This window comes from Numenius arquata, chromosome 3 (assembly GCF_964106895.1).
Source record: "Numenius arquata chromosome 3, bNumArq3.hap1.1, whole genome shotgun sequence".
NCBI lineage: Eukaryota > Metazoa > Chordata > Aves > Charadriiformes > Scolopacidae > Numenius > Numenius arquata.
In genome coordinates, this window is record NC_133578.1 from 4988839 (window position 1) to 5012025 (window position 23187).

At 37.8% G+C, this 23187-nt stretch overlaps 1 protein-coding gene across 1 annotated transcript in view; it reads right to left on the bottom strand.

Annotated features, from left to right (window-relative positions):
• ARHGAP15 (Rho GTPase activating protein 15) overlaps nucleotides 1-23187 on the bottom strand; it is a 333370-nt gene that overhangs the window by 55669 nt on the left and 254514 nt on the right. Inside the window, exon 12 of the mRNA XM_074145377.1 lies at nucleotides 8751-8885. Within this exon, the coding sequence (XP_074001478.1) occupies nucleotides 8751-8885 (135 nt within the window). The remainder of the gene's footprint in view (nucleotides 1-8750; nucleotides 8886-23187) is intronic.

Genomic DNA, 23187 nt, shown 5'->3' on the forward strand with positions numbered 1-23187 from the left:
TCTTCCCACTTTCCCCCTCCCCTCATTTCTTCCATTTTTGCACCTCTGAAATTGTGTAACTGGGGCATTATAAGCTGCTTCTCCTCCTGTTATTACTTTCCCTGAGTGGAAGCCTCACTCACGAGCCTGATGAAACATTTTTCCCCTCAAACCCAGAGTGCCAATTCTCACTTTGTCAAGAGCTCCAGATAACCTTCATGAGAAGTTCCTCTCCCCCTGCCTCCTGCAAACACTCCAGGTTACAGAGATCTTGTCACAGTCACTAAATAGCTCCTTCTCTCTCTTCTTTTTCCTCCTGTTTTTTTTTTTGCCCAGTGTTGTTGCTTGGATTTCTCACTTTCTCTTTGTCTTCTCTTTCACCATTCTCTTGCGCTAATCCACATATGAACTCTCAAGTTGGCTTGCTTCTTACTTCTGCCCTTTCTTTCCCCTACGAAAAGAATGCCTTAACCACAGATGAAATTTCAATTACACAAATACATTATTTTCTGTGCCCCAAAAAGTAAGTAGAAGAGGAGCAAACTGAAGCCATGTCTTGTTCCATTTGCAAGTTGTTGGTTCCACACTCTGTCAGCCAGCAGTCGGTGTAAAGCTAACAGAGAGATACCGGAACCTCAGTGATTAATATGGCTAACAGTTAAAAATATAAACAACTTTTTTTGTAAGCTGAAGTGAGGTACACTTCTTCCCAGAAGGCATTTCCACCAAGCATCCAATGACTCCTCCAGCTCCTCATAAACAATGCTCTGAGCACCTGTGTCCCATGGCAGGTAAGAGTCCAGAAAAAACCCCAACCTTTTAGCCTTGCTAGTGCTTATGTCATTGAGGACAACCCCCAGTTTTCCCACAATCTTGCCTAGTAAGTGGTATTTGCAAGTCCTGGTTTCAAAGTGCCGGACCTACCGTGTATAGCAAAGTTCTTGAAAAAGGTTCTCGCTGAGCAGATTACTGCAGATTTGTATCCAATAATTTATTGTGTAAGCATTAAACCATTCATATCACAAAACACCTGTGCAAGCCAGTTGGCCTAGTCAATTCTTGTTTAACATTTAATTATGAATATAATTAGCATGAGTTAAGAGACAGGCCAGGCATCCGCAATAAAATTTCCACTATGCTAAAAAAATTATAACTATAATAACAAATAAGACTAAGCTGGAGGAGAATATATCCCTCCTGTGCAAACTTTTGCATGATGGCAAAATTAAGTACAAATTCTTTTTTAACTTTTTCATTTCCTTTGATGATAATTGGAAAGCCTCCATCATATTTATAAGACCAAATTATACACCTTTTCTGTTCCTTTAATATTAAGACCATTTTTATCACTGGTGCAACAGTGAATCAATGAGGTTAATCAGATTCTCCTCTTTTTGTCAAAAGGTAAATTAACTAATTTGATGGTATCACTGGAACACTGTGTAAGGTAAAGTTCATATGGGGAAAAAACTAGTTAAAATATTATTTCAGTCCACATGTAGGAGTTTTATGAAGAGCTCTTTGTAGCCCAACACAATTGGGTGCTAACAGAAGAAAAGGATTAGTAAATATCACAACATATCTTGTTTTAAAGGCAGATGCTCATCTTTAGGAGAAAAAAAAAAAAAAAAAAAGCAAAGTCAATCTAGAATCAGGTTTCTTATGGACAGGTGTTACCTGGGCTTTCTTCAGAGAGTAAAGTCCTGAAGAAGAGCTAAACCTTCATGTGTAGATTTTCTTTTAATTTCCCTTCCAACAATTTAGTTAAAACTTTCTAAGAAAAAAAAAAAAAAAGAAAAAAAAGAAAAAAAAAGAGGAAACGGTTTACCCACAAATTTTCTTTTCAATGCCCTTTATTTCTGAACATGTTGGGCTCTTTTCCACCTGAAAAGAAAAAAATCTATTCATATACATGCCCTCCAATTTAATTTTTTTTTTTTTTCCTAAAACAGTTGCTTCCAGACCTGGAAAGATCTATTTAAAAATGCTGATGAAGAGAAGCTCTTCGCAACTGTGAAGGGAAGGTCATTGAAAGAGAACAAGGAGGTTACTGGGGCATATTGTTCCTTGACACCTCCTGGGAAAAAAAAAAGCCTGGAAAGAACCTCTTTAGTTACCAGTTTGCTGCTATTACAAATATGACAGCCTCCATTTACAGTTTCGGTGAAGGTATTCTTCCTTACTGCCTTGAATTTGAGTGGACACTGCACTAGAATATGGTCACTTTAGTGGTTGAGAATGTTACATCTTGAATAATTTTGTAGCCAGTTTATACACCTCTCTTGTGGAATATAGTTCTTTAGTTTAAACTGCACTTTATCATCTTTTTTTTTTTTTTTTTTTACTTATTGGTTTCACTCAGGATGATAATATACACTTTTTGTCTGTATTTTGTTAACACCTGTCAATTAGAAGCCTTCCCTTCCAGTCTGTGTCTCTGTGTCCTATATCATATTAGCATATCTTCTAAAATGTGAGGAGGTTTTCTTTCTATTCCAATATCAATTAATCATTTTTGAATCAGAATTTCACACAACTTTCCAGATAAGGTGTCAAAAAGCTTTCCAAAATGGATTTAATCATTCTCAATCTCCACTGAAAATACCCGGTACCACTTTCTGAATGAGCTGTTACTATTAGTGTTGTGCTTGGGGGAATATATACGTCTACAGATATACCATACACATATTCACCATATTTTCATGGATGGATTTCCCTAAGATTACACTACTCACAAAATAATTAATTTCGTTAAGAAATCTCTTAAAGAATTACACCTCAACTTTTGAATTCTTCTTGTTTCTACATCTTTTTTTTTGTTCATGTTTAGTTTATGGGTTTCTACTGCTTTCTGATATTAAGTTTGGCCAAAAAGGTTTTAATTATGATTCATTATGTGAGATACATTGTGGTGACCTTGGATTTGTTTATAAATCACCATGTTCACATGAAATTGAGCCTTTCTGATGCCATGCCAAACCCCAAAACTTCCTTGGACGAGTAAATGGAGGATAGGAAAACGATTTCAATAGGAGGCTCGCCAACTGTGAATCTGAAGGCAGTTTGATTAGGACTCGAAGCCCACAGATTGAGATTATGACAGAAATTTGCATAATGCCAGAGACTGATAAGATTTGGTTTCTCAGGAACCTATTACGTGATGATGTTAAGAGACTGTCATGGATTTCTTACAGTGCAATATGCTGACTTGTCTTTCCAAGACGAGTTGGCCTTGAGCCTTGTTCTTTGTAAGCCTCGAGTGAGGTTTCTTTAGATGTCTTTTGAAAATCTCTTTAGACATCTTTTATAACTTTCCACCAAGATGATACAAGGATGTTATGACTGTCAGAATAAATGAATGTATTTACTTCCTTTCTGTTTCCCAGCTACTATTTTCATAACACTGCATAGTAGTTCAGAGCAGGTCCTTGCTACACGATGTTTTCAACCAGTGTAACTCTGTTCTTCGATCATGATTATGTATTGATGACTAGATTTGCTTATTGCCTCCTGACACAGTTTTTTGCCTGATTTTGGTGCAGACAGCTTTCCTGCAAACCTTTCAAAAGTTACATTATTCAGTGCAAAATTTGCTATGGCCTGCTGAAGACCGAAGCATGATCATTGCCCAGATAGATGTGAGTTGCTGCAACATGTTGTCTCGAGCCACGTGGGCAGAAGGCTCTTGGGGGATCTTTCTGAAGCAGGACTAGAGCCCGAGGTCAGAGAAAACCTTTTTACTGATGCCAGCTTCATCCTGGAGATGAAGACAACTGACCAACATGGGGAAGACTGACAACTACTGATAGCACTGCTACCTTTTGTGGGTTTAAAAACAATCTTCCATTCTCATGAAAAAAGAGTTTATTGCCTTGCTGAGTTATCATTGTAGATCTTGTCAGACAAGACCAGTCAAGATCAGTACCTCACAATGCAAAAATTGCAATAAATTTTTTATCTAAAGTCTTTCAATGACCAAAAAAGTTATAAAACTCTAACATGTGTAAGATGCTAAATAACCATCTTCAGTTTCCGTATAGTAGGGTAACACATAAGATAGAGGATTGATAGGAATGACATTGTGAATTCTGCTTAGCATGCACCAGGAGACCCTAATTGATATATCGAAAGGATATGTGTGAAATCAGTTGAAAAAAGTGTTAATGGTCTATCAGAGCAATCAAAAAAAAAAAAAAAAAAAGAAGAAGAAAAAAAGAAATCCAGATCTTGAAAAACCAAAAATGATACGAATATCTAATGTGGGCCTTAGGTAGTGTCTAGGCACTTAAATTCACCTTTATAATTCTGAAAAACCTTATTCAACTGCCGTCTATCCCTGAACGTGCATGAGCTAATTAGATGCTGCAATTGTGACCTTCAAAGTCCTTTAGGTGCCTATGGCTCTACTTCTCCCTGTGCAGAGAAAGGCTTCCTTTTCTGCCAGGGCTGAAAAGTCCAGAGATGGGGGATTACTTTGCCTAAGTGTCTGGGGAGGCTTCTTCCTTGGGGGGATTGCCAGGACCTAAGCCACTAACTAGATCTGGTGCCCTACAAATGCTGTCCCTTCTCCAGGGACTTGGTGGCTGATGTGGATCCCGTGTTTTCTCTTCCTCATATTGAGGCCTGAGATATCTCACATTCGGCTGTGGTTTCCACCTGAAAACCTGCAAGTCAGATTTTGCAACTCTACATTTTTATTAATCTCATTCCCGTGTTCATCTGCCTGAAGTGGGAAACCCACAGCAGTAACAGATACCTTCATTCAGAAAACTGTCTGTGGAAGAATCATAATTCTGGCAAAAGGATTTCTATTTAGAATACATACATAAATATACACATCTGTCTCTGTGTGTGCATTATAAAAAATAAATCACCTATTTATCTACAGCACTTATGTGACACCTATTAAATTCATATTAGAGATAAGGAACTGAAATGAAGGCATAATCACTAGACCTCATTGAAAAAAATCTTTCCAATGTAGTAATCTTTCCAACCTGTTGCAGAGAAAATCAAAGACCTGAACTCAAGCCTTCCAAACCAGAGACAGATGTTGCAGCTTTGGGAACTGGGTGGAATTTTCCTTTGTGGAATATCAGTTGGGTTTTTTTGTAACTGTGGTTGGACAGATGCACTGTCTATACAGATGCACAGTCTGTACAGCTTTCTCCAGCGGAAAAGATCTGGAAGGACTAGTCGGTATTTGAATCTTTCCTACGCTGTGCATATCAATCATCATTGCACAGAAGACTGTAGTACACAATTTTTTTTTTTTTTCCATACCTTCTGCCTCAGACCTTTCAAGAAAACTAGTATAATTAAAATTAAGATTTATAATCAACTAACACATTTATTTGCTAATATTTCTAAACAGATTTTGGGGGTAGATTTTTTTTTTTTTCAATGACTTGAAGTCCTGGCGTAAGTCTGTATGGCCATGCAGGTTGGATTCTGTAAAAAAGGTGACTAAGTGTTTCAGTTATTGGCACTTCTACCACCTTACTCACATGAAGCACAGTTTTACTTGCAGACAATCTGTTGAACCATGTCTGTTGATCTTCCAGAAAATCAATAGAACTATTTGCGGTGCTAAGTAATTTAAGTGTAGCTGAACCTGACTTCATAGCAGCATTTGGGCACACCTTAGAAGTACATATTTCATCCAAAAATACCACAAAGTGACTTGCCAGCAATATGCTAGACAAAGTCCTTGAAAAAAAACTTCTTTCCAAATCCTAAGAAGCAAAATTAGTATCAGGTCAGAGGTCTTGTGGCCTTTCATTTATCTTTTATAAATTCTCCGATATAAGCTATATGGACAGTAATTATCCAGCTTCAGCCTGGCAAGCAGAATTCTGAGATTCTATAATGCCCTGAATTATCTTCTAATATTCTGGTCGTATCTAAATTGTTCTAATATCTAAAGTTATTTATAGGGGAAATTGAAGGTGGAGAGCAAGCACTTTCCCTAATACACAGTACTGTAAAATTTCGTTCCCGTCCACATAATAGAGATGTTAATTAAAATAGCAGCACCCAGGAAAAGTAATGCTAAGCTTGCTATGGACTTTTTTTCACATAATCTTTAAAATAGCATCAGCATAAGGAGTCCATAGCACCTCTTGGGTACTCATTTCTCCTGAAACTTCTAGTTAAATGACTAAATCCCCAAGCAATATTATTGGTAACTTGTTACTACCTACTACAGGTAGGTTTTTAGACCAACTTCATTTTACTTACCAAATGTATGGCTCTGACTAAGAGGTGCTCAGTGCCGAACCAAGGATATAATCATCATGGCAGCATGGGAATGTGTCCTAATTACCTCTTTCCTAGCCATCATCAGATTGGTTTATTTCTGGCCTTATTAAATGCTCCTTCTAACTGTACTGCACACCCATGTCCTGCAAGCTAATAATTCCCATTTTTGAAGAACTAACAGAGAAGACAGAGATACAAGAGCCTCTTTTTCACAATAATATGAAGAAGAAAGGAAATTTTCTAGCAGCTCAGTACTGACCAGGCAGAGTGATTAGCACAAAGTAGCTGAGAAATCAGTGAAAAGAGATTTTTTTTACTTTGCCTCAGGACTATTAGCATACAGAAGAGCTCCAAAAACATGGAAACCACTTAATTGTTGTTTATAGACGTTTTTTAAGTAGAGTTGGTAAGAATACGGATTTGTAGATACTATGGCAGTAAAGGCCAAATAAAGAGAAGACTGATTGGAAATCGTAGATTACTTTAGACAGTTGGATTAGGTAGAAATCACCCTGATGTGCAGTAAAGCAAGCAACAAGAATTAGGGGTTTGAAATAGTGTAAAGCATGTCGTAGAGTGCTAGCATTTTCTTCCTAGGAATAAACTGTCTTAAAATCCCCCTATAAATGACTGTTCATTAGCCTATCAATGTGTATAATGGCTCTCAAAATCATAATAAGAATTAATAATAGTTCAAATAGCAGAAAGGGACATTAATTTCTCACTCATGAATATTAATGCTTTAGTAGACAGTCTCTTCCCGACATGCTTTCAAACTCTTAATTCTCAAGTCTATTACCAGTTACCTGTTATTTTTGCTATCAAAACCCTCCCCACCCAGCCACCAAAAGATTTCAGATCACCCTGATTTGGGCACTAGCAGAGAGGATGTGAGAAGAAGATTGCATGAAGGATGAGATCATAGTGTCCTGATAATGTTCTTCAGAATACAATAACCTTTGCTTAGCCAAAGCTACACCAAAGGGCAATGAAAAGTAGCGATAAAGGGAAGGAAGACTCTATATAGCCCCAGAAGACCACTATGATGGTGGATTATCAGGAAGAGAAAGTGGTAATGGGAGAGGATAGGTGTTAAACACTCAACTGCAGAATAAGGTGTATAAGAAGAGATGCGAATAGCATGCCAGGCTGCACCCTGTGAACTGAATTCATCACGAGTCACCGCATCTCCTCCTTTCCAAGAGGACATAGCAGGTGGATGGAGAACCACCTGAAGGGCACAGCCAAACACCGGTGCTTCAATGAACATCTTGTCCCAGTGCATCGCAGAAACTGAAGCTGAACAGTAAGAAATTCTCTATTGTTTTTCCCTTCTTAGCACTGCAGAGACTGTGCAACAGGAGCTTAAACTGGAGAGATGATGTTCTCCACCTAGTTTCCATGTGCTTTGAAAGGAGAAGAAAGTGAACTGGCAAGAGGAAACTCAGGTACCGCATTTCTTTACGTTGTGTATTTAACTGCACTGCATCTCTAAATAACCGGGAAGGGAAGGATCTTGTGAGATGTATTTAACCTCATTATATCTGATGCTGGGTCTTGAAAAGCTTTAGCTGAACTAAAGACTCTTATGAATATAAAATCAAAGTGAGCCGTACATTAAGGGTTTCATATTCTCTGGCAGCTGCGCATGTGCACACAGAGCTCTCATTACCAGTAATGGCAAATCTGCATGCCCATCATTCAGAAAACAGATCTCTAAGTACTTTACAGGGTTTGTTTTTTTCCTAGAGATTTTTCTCTATTGGACCTTTAATTAATCTCCTACTAGGCTTTTCCCCTTTAAGCTATCCCTCTCCCCCCCCTCACTTTCCAATGGGAGTAAACCCCCAAATCACTGTTTTTAAAGTCAAGTTTTTCCAAGCCAGTTTTACAAAATGCACCTGCATATATTAAATACAGAGAGGGTTTGCAGCACCCAAACCACAGAGACGTGTCACAGAATAAATGCCTTGGACTTTGAAAACACTTTTGTCGCCTGCCAACTTTAAACAAAATAAAAATAAAACAAAGGTAGATATGAAAACGAGAACATGAATGTTTTTGCATTCTTTTTTGTGATCCCTGCAAGGCAAGAGTCTGCAACCTTGTGGAACAAAACACACGCATTTCATTCTGATTAACATAAAGACAGCCCCTTCTAACATGATTCACAATTATTAGTCTCTCTCTTGTGTTTGGGGATATATGGATTATCAGCCTAGCATATTTTGAATACATACACATTTTAATTCCTTTCCTAAACCATTTTCGGCACTACAGTTAAATCGCATATACAAAATTTATAGATCAATAATTCAGTATTTTTTCTCCAGTTAAATAACTAAATGCTGTAGGAGGTAAAAGGCAGTCAAAAACAATAAAAAGGCAGGATCACGGATAACGGAAGGTAAGTCAGATTTGAGATGCCTCTGTTCTTCTATTTTTAAGTTTATTATTATTTTTATATAACAGGCTATTTCAGTAGCTTCTACTGTATCTGATGTACTTACTTATCGCCTCCACAAACTGTTCAAAGAAGCAGTATGGGAACAGCGGCTCAGGCAGCTCTCTGAAAAACATCTTGAGTGCTCCGGTGACAACGTGGATGTCCTCCCACTGGCTGTCGTCCAAATTCAGCTTCTCTTCTGGGAAAACACGAGGAGAAATGGAACAACTGGTTTTAATGAAACAATTACAAGACACTAATTATTATGTTAATGTTTGCCTACTATCATCAGCAACCGTTAACAGCCTTCTGCACCTAGAGGTTTGGTGCTGTGCATGTTTTTTTTTTCTTTTTTTTTTTTTTTTTTTTTGTAGGAAGAGAACATTTTCAATGGAATACCATCTGTAGGAATGCAGCTAACAAAAAACAAGAGACACAAAGAGACAGTACCATTGACACAGTATGTCAGATACATTTATTCCCATAATGCATCAGTATGAAAATTAGCATCACAGCTCAACATGATTCAAAGCTATTTGGTTTTGAGGCCGAGGGGCTAAGAGTTGCCAACGATGGCCGGCTCAAGGGACCGGCCTAAAGGCCTTGCTGAGCCAACAGGAGACATATGCTAAACATGGCAATAGAAAATGAGTTATTGCTTTACATGTGTTAGCCTTGCTATGTACAAGGGAATAATGGGTAACGCTTTTCTCCTTTTTTTGCCTGAATGTAATGTCAGCAAGGAATAGAGTACTGTGAGAGAAAGGATATTAATTCCTTCTTACTGCTTCAAAAATATTTTGTTTGGTTTTCATCTCTGGGAGGAAGATTTGCCCAGCAACAATATTAGACAGACCCCTGTTGGCCTACCTAGGCTATGCAAAGCTGTCAAAAATGATAACACGCTAAAGACAAACCACAAGTGCTTACAAAACTGTTTTGCAAACAAAAAAAATGTTCTCTTTTGAAGCTTGACTGAGCTAAGGAATTTAAATATAAAAGAAACTAAATGCTAAAATAGAGTTTCTAATAAAAATAAAACAAGATTGGACGATTATGCTGTTTTTCTTTGGTTTTGTTTTTTCTTTTTAATTCTAGTAGTGTGATACTGTTAGAACATATTAAACAGTGAGATCATAATCCATATAAAACTCTGGGAAAGTGCAAATCCTTATTAGTCCAAATTAAAATGACACACACTTTCTCCAAGTTCTGTTACTCCAAAAATGGAGTTTGCTTTTTTTCACATGTGCTATGATTCTCTTTTTTAGAAAATTTCAGTCTGAATGCAAATCGGGGGCCAACCATGAAAACTACTGAACAAATTTAATTTGAAGCAACATAATCCTGAAATGTTTTACTAAATGTCACTGAAATTTCATGTTTAGCAATTCAGCTGGCTTCAAGAGCAGCCTCTTCATTGAACTGTTGTTAAACAAATTGGTAAAATTATTGGAGACACATGGACACCCACAACTCCAGATCCCTGGTGCTTTAACGTAATAGTTTTCTCACTATAGAGTACTTTTGGACAGAAAATCTTATTCGAAATGGAGTTGTCTTTCAACTTTTATTTAATAAATGTTATTAAATGCCTTTTAAATTTCTGGATTCAGGAAATGTGTACAAATAAAGGACTGGACCAAATTCCTTGACTTGGAGTAATGTGAGACAAAGCTGGAACAAAGGCAGACTTGTGCATTTCATTCAGTTGTCTTCCTTGTTTCTTTGGTTTCAAGCCTCTTTTTTTTTCCTCTTTTTTTTTTTCCTTTCTTCCCATTGAATTACCTCAATCATAAAAGTAATGATTTGATCTCAAATGAGTTACCAGAGGGGATCTTCTTTAGACTCTGAGATCATATTTGATTGATCGTATTTCAACAATTAGCCTTTTATTTTGCCACACACTATTGAACTAGATCGACAGCATCTTAGCAGGCCAGCTTTAAACAGTCAACTGTTAACAATAGCATCAAAAAGAGAGACCTGATGGGGTTTACTGTCACTTTAAAGAACAGGGTGGGTTTTCACATTGTTGAAATCTGTCAGATATTTTGAAATGTCCCTCTCACTATGGTGCCACACCCCCTGCGTGCCCTTATAATAAAATTGGTTTTACTCCTGATTAAATCATTTTCTCCCTACCCACTACCATACTTCTCATAATGGACCTGTGTGCTCTACAGCTGGTGTTCTTCCCATGGTACCAATTCTTACTTTATCTTTTAAGCACTTTGCTGCTAAGATCTCATGCAGAGTGCTTATGTTTTGTTAAGAGCTTCATTCTTAGAGAAATAGCTTAACACATGTTCTAAAAATGTTGTACAACTTATTGCTTAAAACACATTTAGAAAATGTATAAGTACTGTAGCTTTGGCACAGAACTTTAAGTAGAAACCTTAAAAAAAAACAACTTGTTTTTGCCATGCATTTGTCTTAAATGTCTAAAGTGGAATGCTTGACTTCTAAGGCTTTATAGAGACTTATCTTACCAGATTTTTGCACCATTTCCAGCTCTTCAAGGAAACGTGTTAAGAATGTATCATCGTGAAAGCAAAGGGTGTCAATTTTCCCTCTAGCAATAAGAGAGTTTTTAAAAATGTTTGCTAGAAGGAACAAATGCCAAGTCAAGAAAAAAAAAATTAGAAAGAAAATAGAAGTCCATTCAGTGTAAGACTCTCGTTTGGTTCCCACTGGTTGGAATTGCTCACATACCATGGCAATAGGGCCATAAACAAACACACACACGCATTTCAGGCTAGGTTTAGGGGGTGGACCTGACTTTTTGGCTTTAATCAGACATATTTCTTACTGGGGTGTTTTGCTTATATAAAGATTAAGTCCCAAATCTGGTATTTAAACTTGACAGTCAAGGGCTGCTTTCAGTCAGGAGATGCTGTATCTGGGAAGATGCTCAAAATCTCACAGTCCTAAAAATTTGCTTTAACTTGTCAGTAGTATTTGATTAGTTCAACCATCACTGCCAGTTGATATCATATATCTTAGATACAGACACAAATATGCCCAGAAAATCCCATAAAATTTATGCTAATACTCAGGCTGAAAATATAAAGACCACATTAAGTATAAAAAAAAAATAGTGCAGGCACCTGTCAAGGTTATTAGTTAAAAAAAGTCGATATACAATACATTTGTGAAGGGAATGTGTGTTTTACTGTGTTATTATTCTTAGTAAATCAGCCTTTTCAGCAATACACATTTTTAATGGCACTAGCAACGTCTGTGGTAGAAGCAAACAGGAGTTCAGCTTTGGTTTAAACATACCCAACATACCCTCATAAGGTTATCCTTGTCCAAAAAGGAAGAAAGTGATCTATGGAAAGATCAGCTAAAGATGAGGGGGAAAAAAAAAAAAAAAAAAAAAAGCAGCAAATCGACCAAGGGGTACAGAGAGCTTAGTTTTGAAAGAAAATAGATGTGGTTCCTCTAACCACATGCCCTGTCTGGTATCTAGACTAGTCTCTGGGAGCGAAATACAGTCATCTGAGAGCACTGCTCATCCATTTTAATTTTAAGATAAGTTATACAAGTATTTTGCCAGCTATATACCGTTTTTTGCCCATGCTGCCATTAAATCCTGAGCACTATGTTCAGAAGATCTACTTAGAATCACAGAATCATAGATCAGTTTGGGTTGGAAGGGACCTTTAAGGGTCACCTAGTCCAACCTCTCCTGCCATGGGCAGGGGCTTCTTCAACCAGATCAGATTGCTCAGAGGCTCGTCCAACCTGACCCTGAATGTTTCCAGGGATGGGGCATCTCCCACCTCTCTGGGCAACCTGTCACTTAGGTTATTATGTCTTCCTCCAGGTGGTCCCATGGATGACCCCAAATCACGTGGAAAGCAGTTCCTGCAAACACACCTAGCAGTGCCTTGTCTGCTATGGAGGTTATGCCTCGAAAACTTTCTGAAGCCTTTGGTGAGATGTGTCTAATCGATTGAGTCTCAGACTGAAATCTGTTTGCTCACATCGCTGCCATTTTCATCGTTTCCCTGCTGCTGGCCTCACGGAAGACACTCGGACATGACAGCTCTGTACTCCCCTACAAATCTTTGGCATTTGGGGACTGATCAGCCTTCAGCTCCAGGGTGAGAAATCACAGAGCACTGGAGTCTCCATCCCAGAGGCCAGCGCATGTGCCAAAGGAGATGTCCCCTGGAGAAAGCCCCGCTCGGCACTGTTAGTTAATGCATACCATTTCCCTCACATCGAAGTCTTTGCAGAAGAGCTGGCTGTGCACAATGCATTCCCAGTTGACTGAAAACTTGGGAAACTTGCTGGACTGACTCATCCCAATGGACAGTTTACTAGAGAGAGATCCAAAACAGAGTCATGTGGCTGAAGGAGGAGAAGAAAATTCCTCTTGCACATACTAGGAAAAGACAAACTGTCCAGCGTCATCCCTCTTCTTTCTTTCTCAAACTTGAAAACACCTCTTTTTTCTTTTTTATTTCTTTTTTTTCCCCCCTTTTTTTTTCCTCCTTTTTAAAAAAAAATATTATGTTCTTCAAAAATAATTTGCTTGTTATTTAAGGTCTTCAACAGGAAAAAAGAAGAAAGAACAGACTCAATCAGGAGTTCTTCATTTGCATCAACACACTCCATTGCTAAATCCCTTTGTGAGAGTTGTTCTCAGGGCTGACAGGACAAATATTAATTTATATCCATTCTAACCCCAACAATTCTATGATTCTATGATTCTATACACTGAAGATGTGTTCCATAGCTGTACCTGCATTTTGCAAGCCACAGCTTCTCTGATCACTAGTGCAGAGACACAGCAACCTTCTTAACCCACCCAGGGAAAATAGGAGCTCAAAAATTACTGCAAAGTGGTGCTATATCGGGACAAACAGCTTCTTTCGAAGTGATTTCACTGGATTTAGAGCAGTAGTAGAGGCTGGAGACAACACAGCAATGGGATGCTGTGGGGTGGTGAAGGCTCTTGCTCATCATATGACAAGGAGGTCACCCCTTGGCGATGCGGCACATGATGCTTCGCTTCCTCCCGCTCCGACGATCCTGTCCTGATATTGCATTCCATATACACGTTCCAAAGTGCATACAGCCCCTTGAACTTTGATGAAATACTACAGCAGAAGCCTCAACTCATGCAAAGCTCTCCTCAGTCAGCCAGATTTTTGTGAGTTTCCTCCCAGTTAAAGTATACCTCTTCCTCTCTCTCTTGCTAGGTTTGGGAGGTCCACTGTCCTGCCTACACTCAGGGTACGATCTTTCACTTCCAAGAGTGTTTAAACAAATCAAAGAAAATGTCAGCTAAGCAAATAACTAAATTTTGTATACAGTGTATTTCTGAGCAGCTTCTCCTGAATCCATCCAAAGCTACCTTTGATGAATTATCAAGGATATAGTCAGCAAGACAAAGCTTGCATGCGCTACTCCTGGAACGTGGCATGACCTTTTAACAGAAAATTTAAGGCACGATGTTATAACGCCTCTGAATTTGTTTATTATTGGAGTACCCATTTCCATGGAGCCCAGGCACAAAATTATTGAGCAACTTAAGCTAAAAAGCAGAACATCTCTGTGCTGTTTATGCCAGTTCTCTGAAATGACAGCTCTCTGACCTGGGGGCATGCTGGAACAACCAAGTACTGCTAACTTAAATCTCAATCTGCGCCAGGAAAAAGAAAAGATTTCTGTACTTGGGCACACTGGGTCATATTCATCCTCGCATAATTCCAGAGAAGTCCGCAGAGTAAGAGGGGGATGAACTATCTCATTGTTTCTGCGGAAAAGATCCAGCACATTCGAGAAGTTCAGAAATGGCACATCCCGAGAGCAGGCAGAGTAGTTCAAAGGTTTAGAAAAGTGGTCAGTTAGCGACACCAAAGCATCGGGGAAACTTCTAGGCTATCAGTTGCTGTTTGAAACTGGAAGCATAAAAAATACACAGTAGGACTGAAAGGAGAATCCTTTTGGTGAACAGAAACAGGTATCATCACTAAGACACTCATACATCATTCACTGCCAATACCTGCTACAGGGTTTGATGGCAACGATATTAGTTTTGACTTAGCATGTTCTATCATTGTGATTTGAAGCAATAATTACTGTAATAGGATTATAATTACAAGTACTTTTAAAATTGATTGAATTTAGCTGAATTAACTACTCCGTGTGGGAAAAAGAGTGATTTTAAATATAGAATATTTCCCCTCAAAATGCAGCTGAAAGCTCCCTAAGAATAAATAGTCCACTGGCCTAGAGATCATCATTCTTCTGAGAGACTCTCTCGGAGGTGATTTGTTAACGAGTAGGAGCAGGCATTCCCAGCCTGAGCAACTGAAACCTGCAGGGCCAAATTATTCCTTGCTTTGGAGTCAAAGAAGTACTGAGAAACCCCCAAGGGTTTAAAGAAGGGGACAAGGAAAGAGCAGAGAGGAATTCCCACCCAGCTCATACCCTCCCACGGTGTGGAGGCTTCTCAGCTTCAGAGCACCAGGGTTGCCTAAGTGCAAGGATGGATGTTGGCAGACTTTCTGCAACTCATAGTAATTAAATTGCTATGCTGAAGAAAAAAATTACTTTTGTCTTACAGTGGTAAGATTCTGTCCTCTATCTAACTCTCTCTACTTAGTTGTTGAGTGTAACTTCAGCTTCTTCCTAATCGTTAAAGCATACTTTATGTTGATTTTCTTTCTGTTTATTCTTCCCTCTTTATCCTGAACTTTCTCATTTCTCCATGCCAGCTAATGGACTTTATTCCATTTTCTAGGTGGATGCTAGTATTTCTCTTTCTTATCGCCTAGACTGCAGAACACAAATATCAAATAGTGGCCTAGATCTGGAACTTACTTTTCATGATACATTTTACTATTCAAAGGCAAAAGCCCATTCTGAATTCTGCTTTCAGCTTGATCTTCCTCGCTTAGTCATATGTTGTCTATACATACAACTAAGTCAAGGTAAATATCTCCCTTCCGACTGCAAATATGTTATTAACATTTTTTATTGTGTAATTGCTCTCCAGTAAGCTTCTCTGCAACCTAATTTTAGAGGTTTCTTTCTTTTTTTTCCCCATTTACAGTCAGGTTTTTTATCAGAATTGCGTGTATCAGTGTCTACAAATCTACATTTTAAATAAATTCAAGGCTCTCAAGATCTAACAGAGAAAGGAATTGGACAATGACTCTCTGTCCCATTTTCATACTTCAAAAATATGTTCTTATTCCTATCTTCTTAATTGTACTACTAACTCAGAGTGCTTTAGGATTCTGTCATATAGCTCTTCTGTTCTTACCCTTCTTGCTGTTTCTAACACTGCTTCTATTTCCATTCTTGTCAAAAGCCTTTTCATAGTCCAAAAATCTGTACACAATGTTTTGTAATATTTGGCAGACTTATCTGAAACCTAATTCACTGCCTTCTTGTGCATGGGTCATAAATTATTTCATATGTAATGTACCCCAAAGGGTAAAAAATTCTTTGTATTACATTTCAACCAGACAGTTTAAGGGGGGGGGGTGGTGGTGTGTAAAAAAAAAAAGTGTTTTTGAGACTCTCTGAAAAGATCTGAGCTCAATATATGGTCTAGTGTGTTGTCTACCACAAACGACATTTCAGTATCCTTTAGTAAATATGAGATTTCAACATGCTACAAGTGAAAACACTCCTGCCGTAACGTGGGCTTGCTATGGACAACTTTAAAGGAAAGGAGAAATCCAAAATGTGTAGCACTGGATCAGGCCACTGATGCATTAAATCAGTCCTATCTCCAGTGATTGTTAAACTGAAAGGTTCTGTACGAAACAATTCAAAAAACAACAATACCACCCAATCCTTACTTATTGCACATAGCCAAATATATTATTGGGACTGACCCCAATATCAATAAGCTTGTGCCTCAGTGAGTGTTTCAATAATCAAAGAAAATAATTAACAAAACAATAAAGATCATTATGACTTCCTTTATGTAAATGACTTCCAAATGTAAATAGATCAAAGCTTGAGCTAAAATTAAGCAATTCCCCTAGTCCACTTGCAATACTGAAAAGGAACATACATATAAGATTTGTTTACAGTTGTAGGGAATATTATTGAAATACTCGTTCTTGTTTTATTAGACAAATAAAACTTAAAACAATTCTCAAAAGGTTATACCTATATTCCTTACATCTGTCATCACGTTTATTTTAATGGGACTATTTATGAGAATAAAGATTACCCATACATGTAAATCTCTGTTCTCACACACCAGTTTGTAGGATGTCCAGAGAACAAATTCTGGATTTTTTTTTTTTTTTTTAATGAAAGGCCTCTTTGAATATAAGCCAGCTGAAAGAAGTACTTTTACATGAAATCAGGTATATACAAGCTCTATAAATGTCAAGGACAAAACATTTTATTTTGTACAGAATTTATCTTTTGGTTCACTAAAGTCAAAACACTTCTGTTCATCAGAACTTTTATAAAGGACTGTTTCATAATATGAATCCATTTGGATTATCTGACCAAAGATAAGACTTCAATGGACTTACTATATCATTCACCACTGTACCAGTGCCACAAAAGGGAATTACAATTAATTGGATTATGTTGGTCTCCACCCGCTGATTGTAGAAGAGAAAGTCTGAAAGTGTAACTATTTCAAACGGACCATATCTCTCATCAACCATGGGATTTGGGCTTTAATTTACCAATAAAGCTTAAATTCTTCTCTATATTCTCTTCTGGTTAGGAAGAGGTCATTTAAACACTTTATTCAAGTTATTCAAAACGAAAGGACAATTTTGTTAAATACTTTCAAACTAGCACTTTAATACTTGCACCTTGCCTTTAGGCATTACTTATTTTCTCTATTAGCAATAAAGTGAGTTATGTCAAAAAATGCAAGACAGAGAACCCAACTCTGCGTTTGGGTGGTAAGAATAATTCATGCTTCATATCTCCTAGTTCAGTTCATGAAATTTTGGCTGAAATTGGTACCTACTGTGCCGATTTGTTATCAACTCTATCTCAGTGTTGCATATATAACTCTATATACAGTATTGTTATCAACACTGTATAGGACAGAGACTATCACTTCGTGTCATGTAGGTTCCCCCACAGGCAGTAAGAGCTTTCAGTAGCAAAGTCCCACGTTAGATGTAGGGCTAACTGTTATGGAAAAGTTTACTATATAAATTTGATGCATGCAAATGACTCAGCTTGGAAATGGTTATATTCTACACTGCACGTAAATTCATGTGTTTTAGTTAATGTGACTTAGATGTTTAACAACAACAATATTATTCCTATTTTAGATGTCCATACATATCTATCTATCTATATTATATTTCTGCTGATGGCTCTGCCTAAAAGCTCTTAGTATTTTTCTTCACTATCCTTACTGGAAGGTTATTTCAGTGCCTAATTCCTTCTAGTTACCAGCTGAAAATACTCAACTTTATATACTTTTAAAATAATTATTAATATCAGTAATGCTTGCTTTGATTTTTTTTTGTGTCAAACTTTCACATTCAGTCTAAGAAATAAAAAGTCTTCAGTCAACTTACTTCAAAACCATGTTGCTTAATTCACATTTGCATTACTTTTTGCTAATATTTGAAGCTCTAATTCCGTTCCCTGGATATTAGTGGGACTAGCTATGCTGTTAAAGATAGGAATGCTTCTAAGTGCTTACTGAATCAGGGCATATGAGATGATAATTGTATGTATTTAAAACAAAACTTTAAACAGGAGGGGATTATATAAGTTGCTAAAACAAATATATCTTCAAGTGCACTGAAGGACTTTCAAATGTTAAGGAAATGTCCTTTGATAATAATAGCGCTAATAATAACATGATTTTTCAAATATTTTTGTGCATTTTGAGAATCGCATGTTAACCTGAATAGGGAAGATTCTCAGTAAATGCACTTTTTTCACGCGAATTCAACTTCATCGCTACGTCTGCTCTGAAGCCATGCCAGCTGAGAATCAGATACTAAAGTATGTCCTGATCCAGGCACAGGTCATGCTGAGCATTTTAGCTTCTCTTGTACAGTACCTGCCTACAAACATCGAAATTTTTATGGCAATGAAAGTAGCTTTTGTTTCAGGAATATGATGTTTTTAAAAATATGGAAGCCTGAAGTTTGTGATCCAACCTGTGTTCATGAAATGCATGGACTTGCATGACCAGTGGAATTAATTCTGTGTACACAGGAATATTTGAGACCTTGCCTAGGTCTTTTTAACCAAAAGGTTGACATTTCAAGACCACTGTGGGCTTGAAAACATAACTCTCCCCACCCTGCCACTTGCAATCCCATGAGCACAACTATACCTTCTCTTAATAAGCCTCAGAAGATGCATAAATACACCTCCCCCCCGGGTATGTGTAAACACCCTTGGCAACATTTATGGTTCCTCCTTGGCAGAGAAGGGGTGTAATGAAATACAGGTGACTCAGTGGCGTGATGCTGTCCCATTTCCCACACACGCCTCACAGTCTCACGTGGAAGGAGGAGACATCAAATTGTTTCTAACACCTCACCTTCTCCTCCAGCTCACGCACACATCCAACATTTTGCATTTTCACTTGCTCTGTGACAGGACGTGATGCAGATTTGCCACATCAATGGTATATTTGTGCCCACCTTTCCCTTCTGCAGGGTTTATCTCCATGCGTGTTCTACTTATAATATTTCCAATTCCTCTTATTCCACCTGAACTCACAGGCATATATTTCAGGAGAGAAAAGGTATCCTTTGAAACAATTTTTAAACTTTATAATGCATGCATTTCTCCTGTTCTTCAAATTAATCTTGTGAATGGACTTGCAATAACAGGAGGATTTCAACATAAAATAAGAGATTTTCCTGTCTTTGGTTCCTTGAGATACATTCAGGTCCCTCCCACAAGAAATATATTAAAATATTGATTAGATTCGGGTAACGTTTCAAATAAATGGAGATTTATACTTTCTTTTGGATACAGAATCTTATAAAAAGTTTCAAGGCAACACACAACAAAGCAGTTGACAAGAAAGATAGCATCTGCTTTCCTGGCTATTCAAGCTGAAGTTTTTCATTCTAAATGCAAGCAATGTTTCCGAAGTTAACATAATTAACTCACGACAATCCTGAAACATCATAATATAAGATACAGATGGAAATTCAAAGCTTTAAAAATGTCATATAACTGCAAGAGGATTATCATTTTTTAACGGCAGAAATCTGAATACTAATTAAAACAGGTGTTTTTATTTCAAACACTCTTGCACACTGTGACATTACCAGGAGGGTTATTTATGTATTAGTCTACGAGGAAGCATATACTGCTCGAAAAATGTGATGTGTGATAATAACGAACTCATGAGATAAAAGAATGACACTCTGTACTGCTTCCTGAAACAATAAAAGACCAGTAGTTCAATTAGTTAGTAATTTCCGTGTGACTATTTGACAGATTCTACTAATTGTTAAGCTCCCACTAACTATTGCTTTACATAATTAATTATATTCAAACGCGAACAACAAAGACATGTGGGCCAGTTGCCCTTTTGACAATGTTTTTCGCAAACTGATTTGCTTACCAAAAATATTTTTAGAACTAAAAGATACTAATCTTAAGTGGAAATACACATCAAAACGTTAAAGCAGCTCTGCATTTTACCATGGTTATGAGAAAAAAATTTGGATTGTTTAACATATCATTTATGCTGCATGCATAATAGCTGAAGTCTTCTAGCAGAGATCTTTCATATTAATTTAGCATTGCATAAAATTCATAGTAACAGGTCCAAGGGTCAAGCATCATTCATCATTAGTTGAAGTGACATTTGCAACCCTTCATATAGCAGCTGCTTGAAAGGGGAAAAAAGGTATTCTTTGGAAGAATGGGGGGTAGCACACAATCCTCGCTCTATCCGTGGAAGGGAAAACAAGGTGCCACTATGTCAGCATGGTAATGTGCTTAAATTTGGTGATGTCATTCTTCCCTAACCCCCACGAGTCACAAGGCACAAGGCAGCTGCATTCCTGAACTTAGTAGTTCGGGTGGAGATAAGTAATAACTAGATGTAAATGAATTACATTACTGTGGTTGTGAACATAGCTCTGTGCATCTAAATTATGATTTATATCAGGATCCTATCTTGTTTTTGAGAGTTTTCTACTTGTTAACAAGGCAGCCCTTGTTCTCATGGCATCCTCCAGGCATAATAGTTTCTGGGAAGCCAAATAAGATCACTTTTGAAACTGCAAGACAGCATTCCAAGACTTTGCAGCAGAACACATTGGCCAAATTAGGACTTCTGAAGACTGTTAACTAACAAATAAAATCTTTTTTTTTTTTTTTTTTCTTTGTGGCATGTCTTGCCTACTATAAAACATTAAGATCAGAACGGGAAATGTGAGCAATTAAAATGAAAATGTAATCATCTGCAAGAAAAGATAAATTTGTATTAAATGGCTAATACTTCACAGTCCTTTTGATAGTACAAGTACTTTTTAAGAAAATATATATTTTATGTCATAGTAATTTTTATTATGTGAAACGTGATCTCTTTGGAATTATGCACATTTTTAAATCGCAGTCATTAAAACAGCATGCAACAAAAAGTAGTTAGATTTTGGAGCTTTGCTAATATTTAGTGATTTTTCCCTAACTTTGCTATTATACCTGAAATGTATTTAATTTATTCACATTGCTAATTATCCACTAGTATTTAAAGTACTCTGACGATTACTAACCTAGACTACCTCTTCTTCTTTAAAAAGTTTAATGACTTTTACAAGGAAAACCAATGCTTTTCAAAGAGTTACTTAGAAGCACATGAAAAATGTTCAAGGACGTTGCAATTCCCTGAGCCGCTATAAATTAGGCTCCCAGTCAAAACACTTTTACCAGCGAGAAGTTACTTTTCCATACTCTATCTACGCGTTACGGAGGAGAGGGTGCACCGGTCTGCCCTTGCATGCAGTCAGAATACAGTGCTGCAGGTATTTCACGGTGATATCCCATTATAGCCAACGGCGGCACTGGGCCCTGGCATTGCACAGCAGCTGTGAGCTTCAGACCGATTCCCAAAATGGTTTGCAGACCGTGTCGGTCATATATTATGTTATCTGGAATATAAGATGGCCATTCATCAGTGAGCAAGCCATCCCCAAATCAGCCAAAAAGCGTTTCTACAAAGGACCAGTGCTACTGGTCCATTGCTCTTATGGCATCTCACCTTCCCATGGATTCTAATAGCTGTGCAGACGATAAACATGTATGTAAAGATGTTATAGATACCAGAAAGGCAGAATGGCTGTAAAAGGAATAGAACAGCAGAGGCAAGATGACTGGCAGATAGGGTTGCCACATCCCCCTTAAAGAGACTGCTCCTTTTCCACACCTTATGTCTCTTGTACCATAAAAATATGCATAGATGTATGTGGGAGCATCATAGCAGATTTCTTGGGATGCGTGCCATGCATCTGAGCTTCGAAGCTGGCTCAACGTTGTCACCATTAAGTCGCAGTGTACACAGCAACACTTCAATCTAATTTCAATTAGGGAAAAGTTACACAGAAACTTCTTGGAGAGTACACATGACCTTACACATAAATACCAATTAAATTCAGTATCATCAGTGTCTTTGCAGTGAACATTGATACCACCAGCGAGAGGAAGGAATTTAAAATGAGGCAACGCTTGATGACATTACCTCCATCTACAAACTCTGCCTGCGTTAACTAGTACGTCAACAATTGGTAAAACAGTGAGATTCATCTGTGAAGAAATGGGGTGAAATGAAGTAATGACATGAAATTTTCATTACAAGCAGTTTTTGTGTGACACAAGGTAGGATATTGCATCATCATCATGCGAGAAAATACCACCTGGTAAATGAATAAAAGCCTAATCTACCGAGAAGCTACAGATACCAGGAGTATTAAGCAGTTGCTACTGAGATAACAGGAGAACTAACTAAAACTGCTTCTCATACCGAGGACACAAAATCTCCTCAAACCAGTTGGTTCACATGCCTAACTCTCCCTCTGTCCTGGACTCAGACAAATCTGTATGGCAAGGGAATCCCAGTGTCATGAAGCGGGACCAGTGAGATCCAGACCCTAAGCAGGCACTGCGCTTAGGGTTGTCCCATTTTCTTTTGTTTGCCGAGTCTTTCATTTAGAAACAATGGAACAAAAAAGTGCAGCAAGTTAGGGCTTTAATTCTTGACGACCACCTTTTTCATTGAAAATTTAGAAGACTCCCCTAACATGCAGATTCCTTGAGGGAGACATAAATGTGCTTTTTAAGCACAGAATGAAAAAAAAACCCAAACAAACCCAACATCCCCCAAACCTGCAAGAAGACCAGGAAGAAAAGTCATCCTAAAAGTGTTAAGACTCCTTGCACACCATCACTCATTGGTGACTGGGGAGTTTTTACAGCCTTTCAAATCTTCTTTCAATCACAAGATGCCTTAAAGGGACAGAAGGTCTTAAAATGTGCTCTCTATCTCCCCAGTTGAG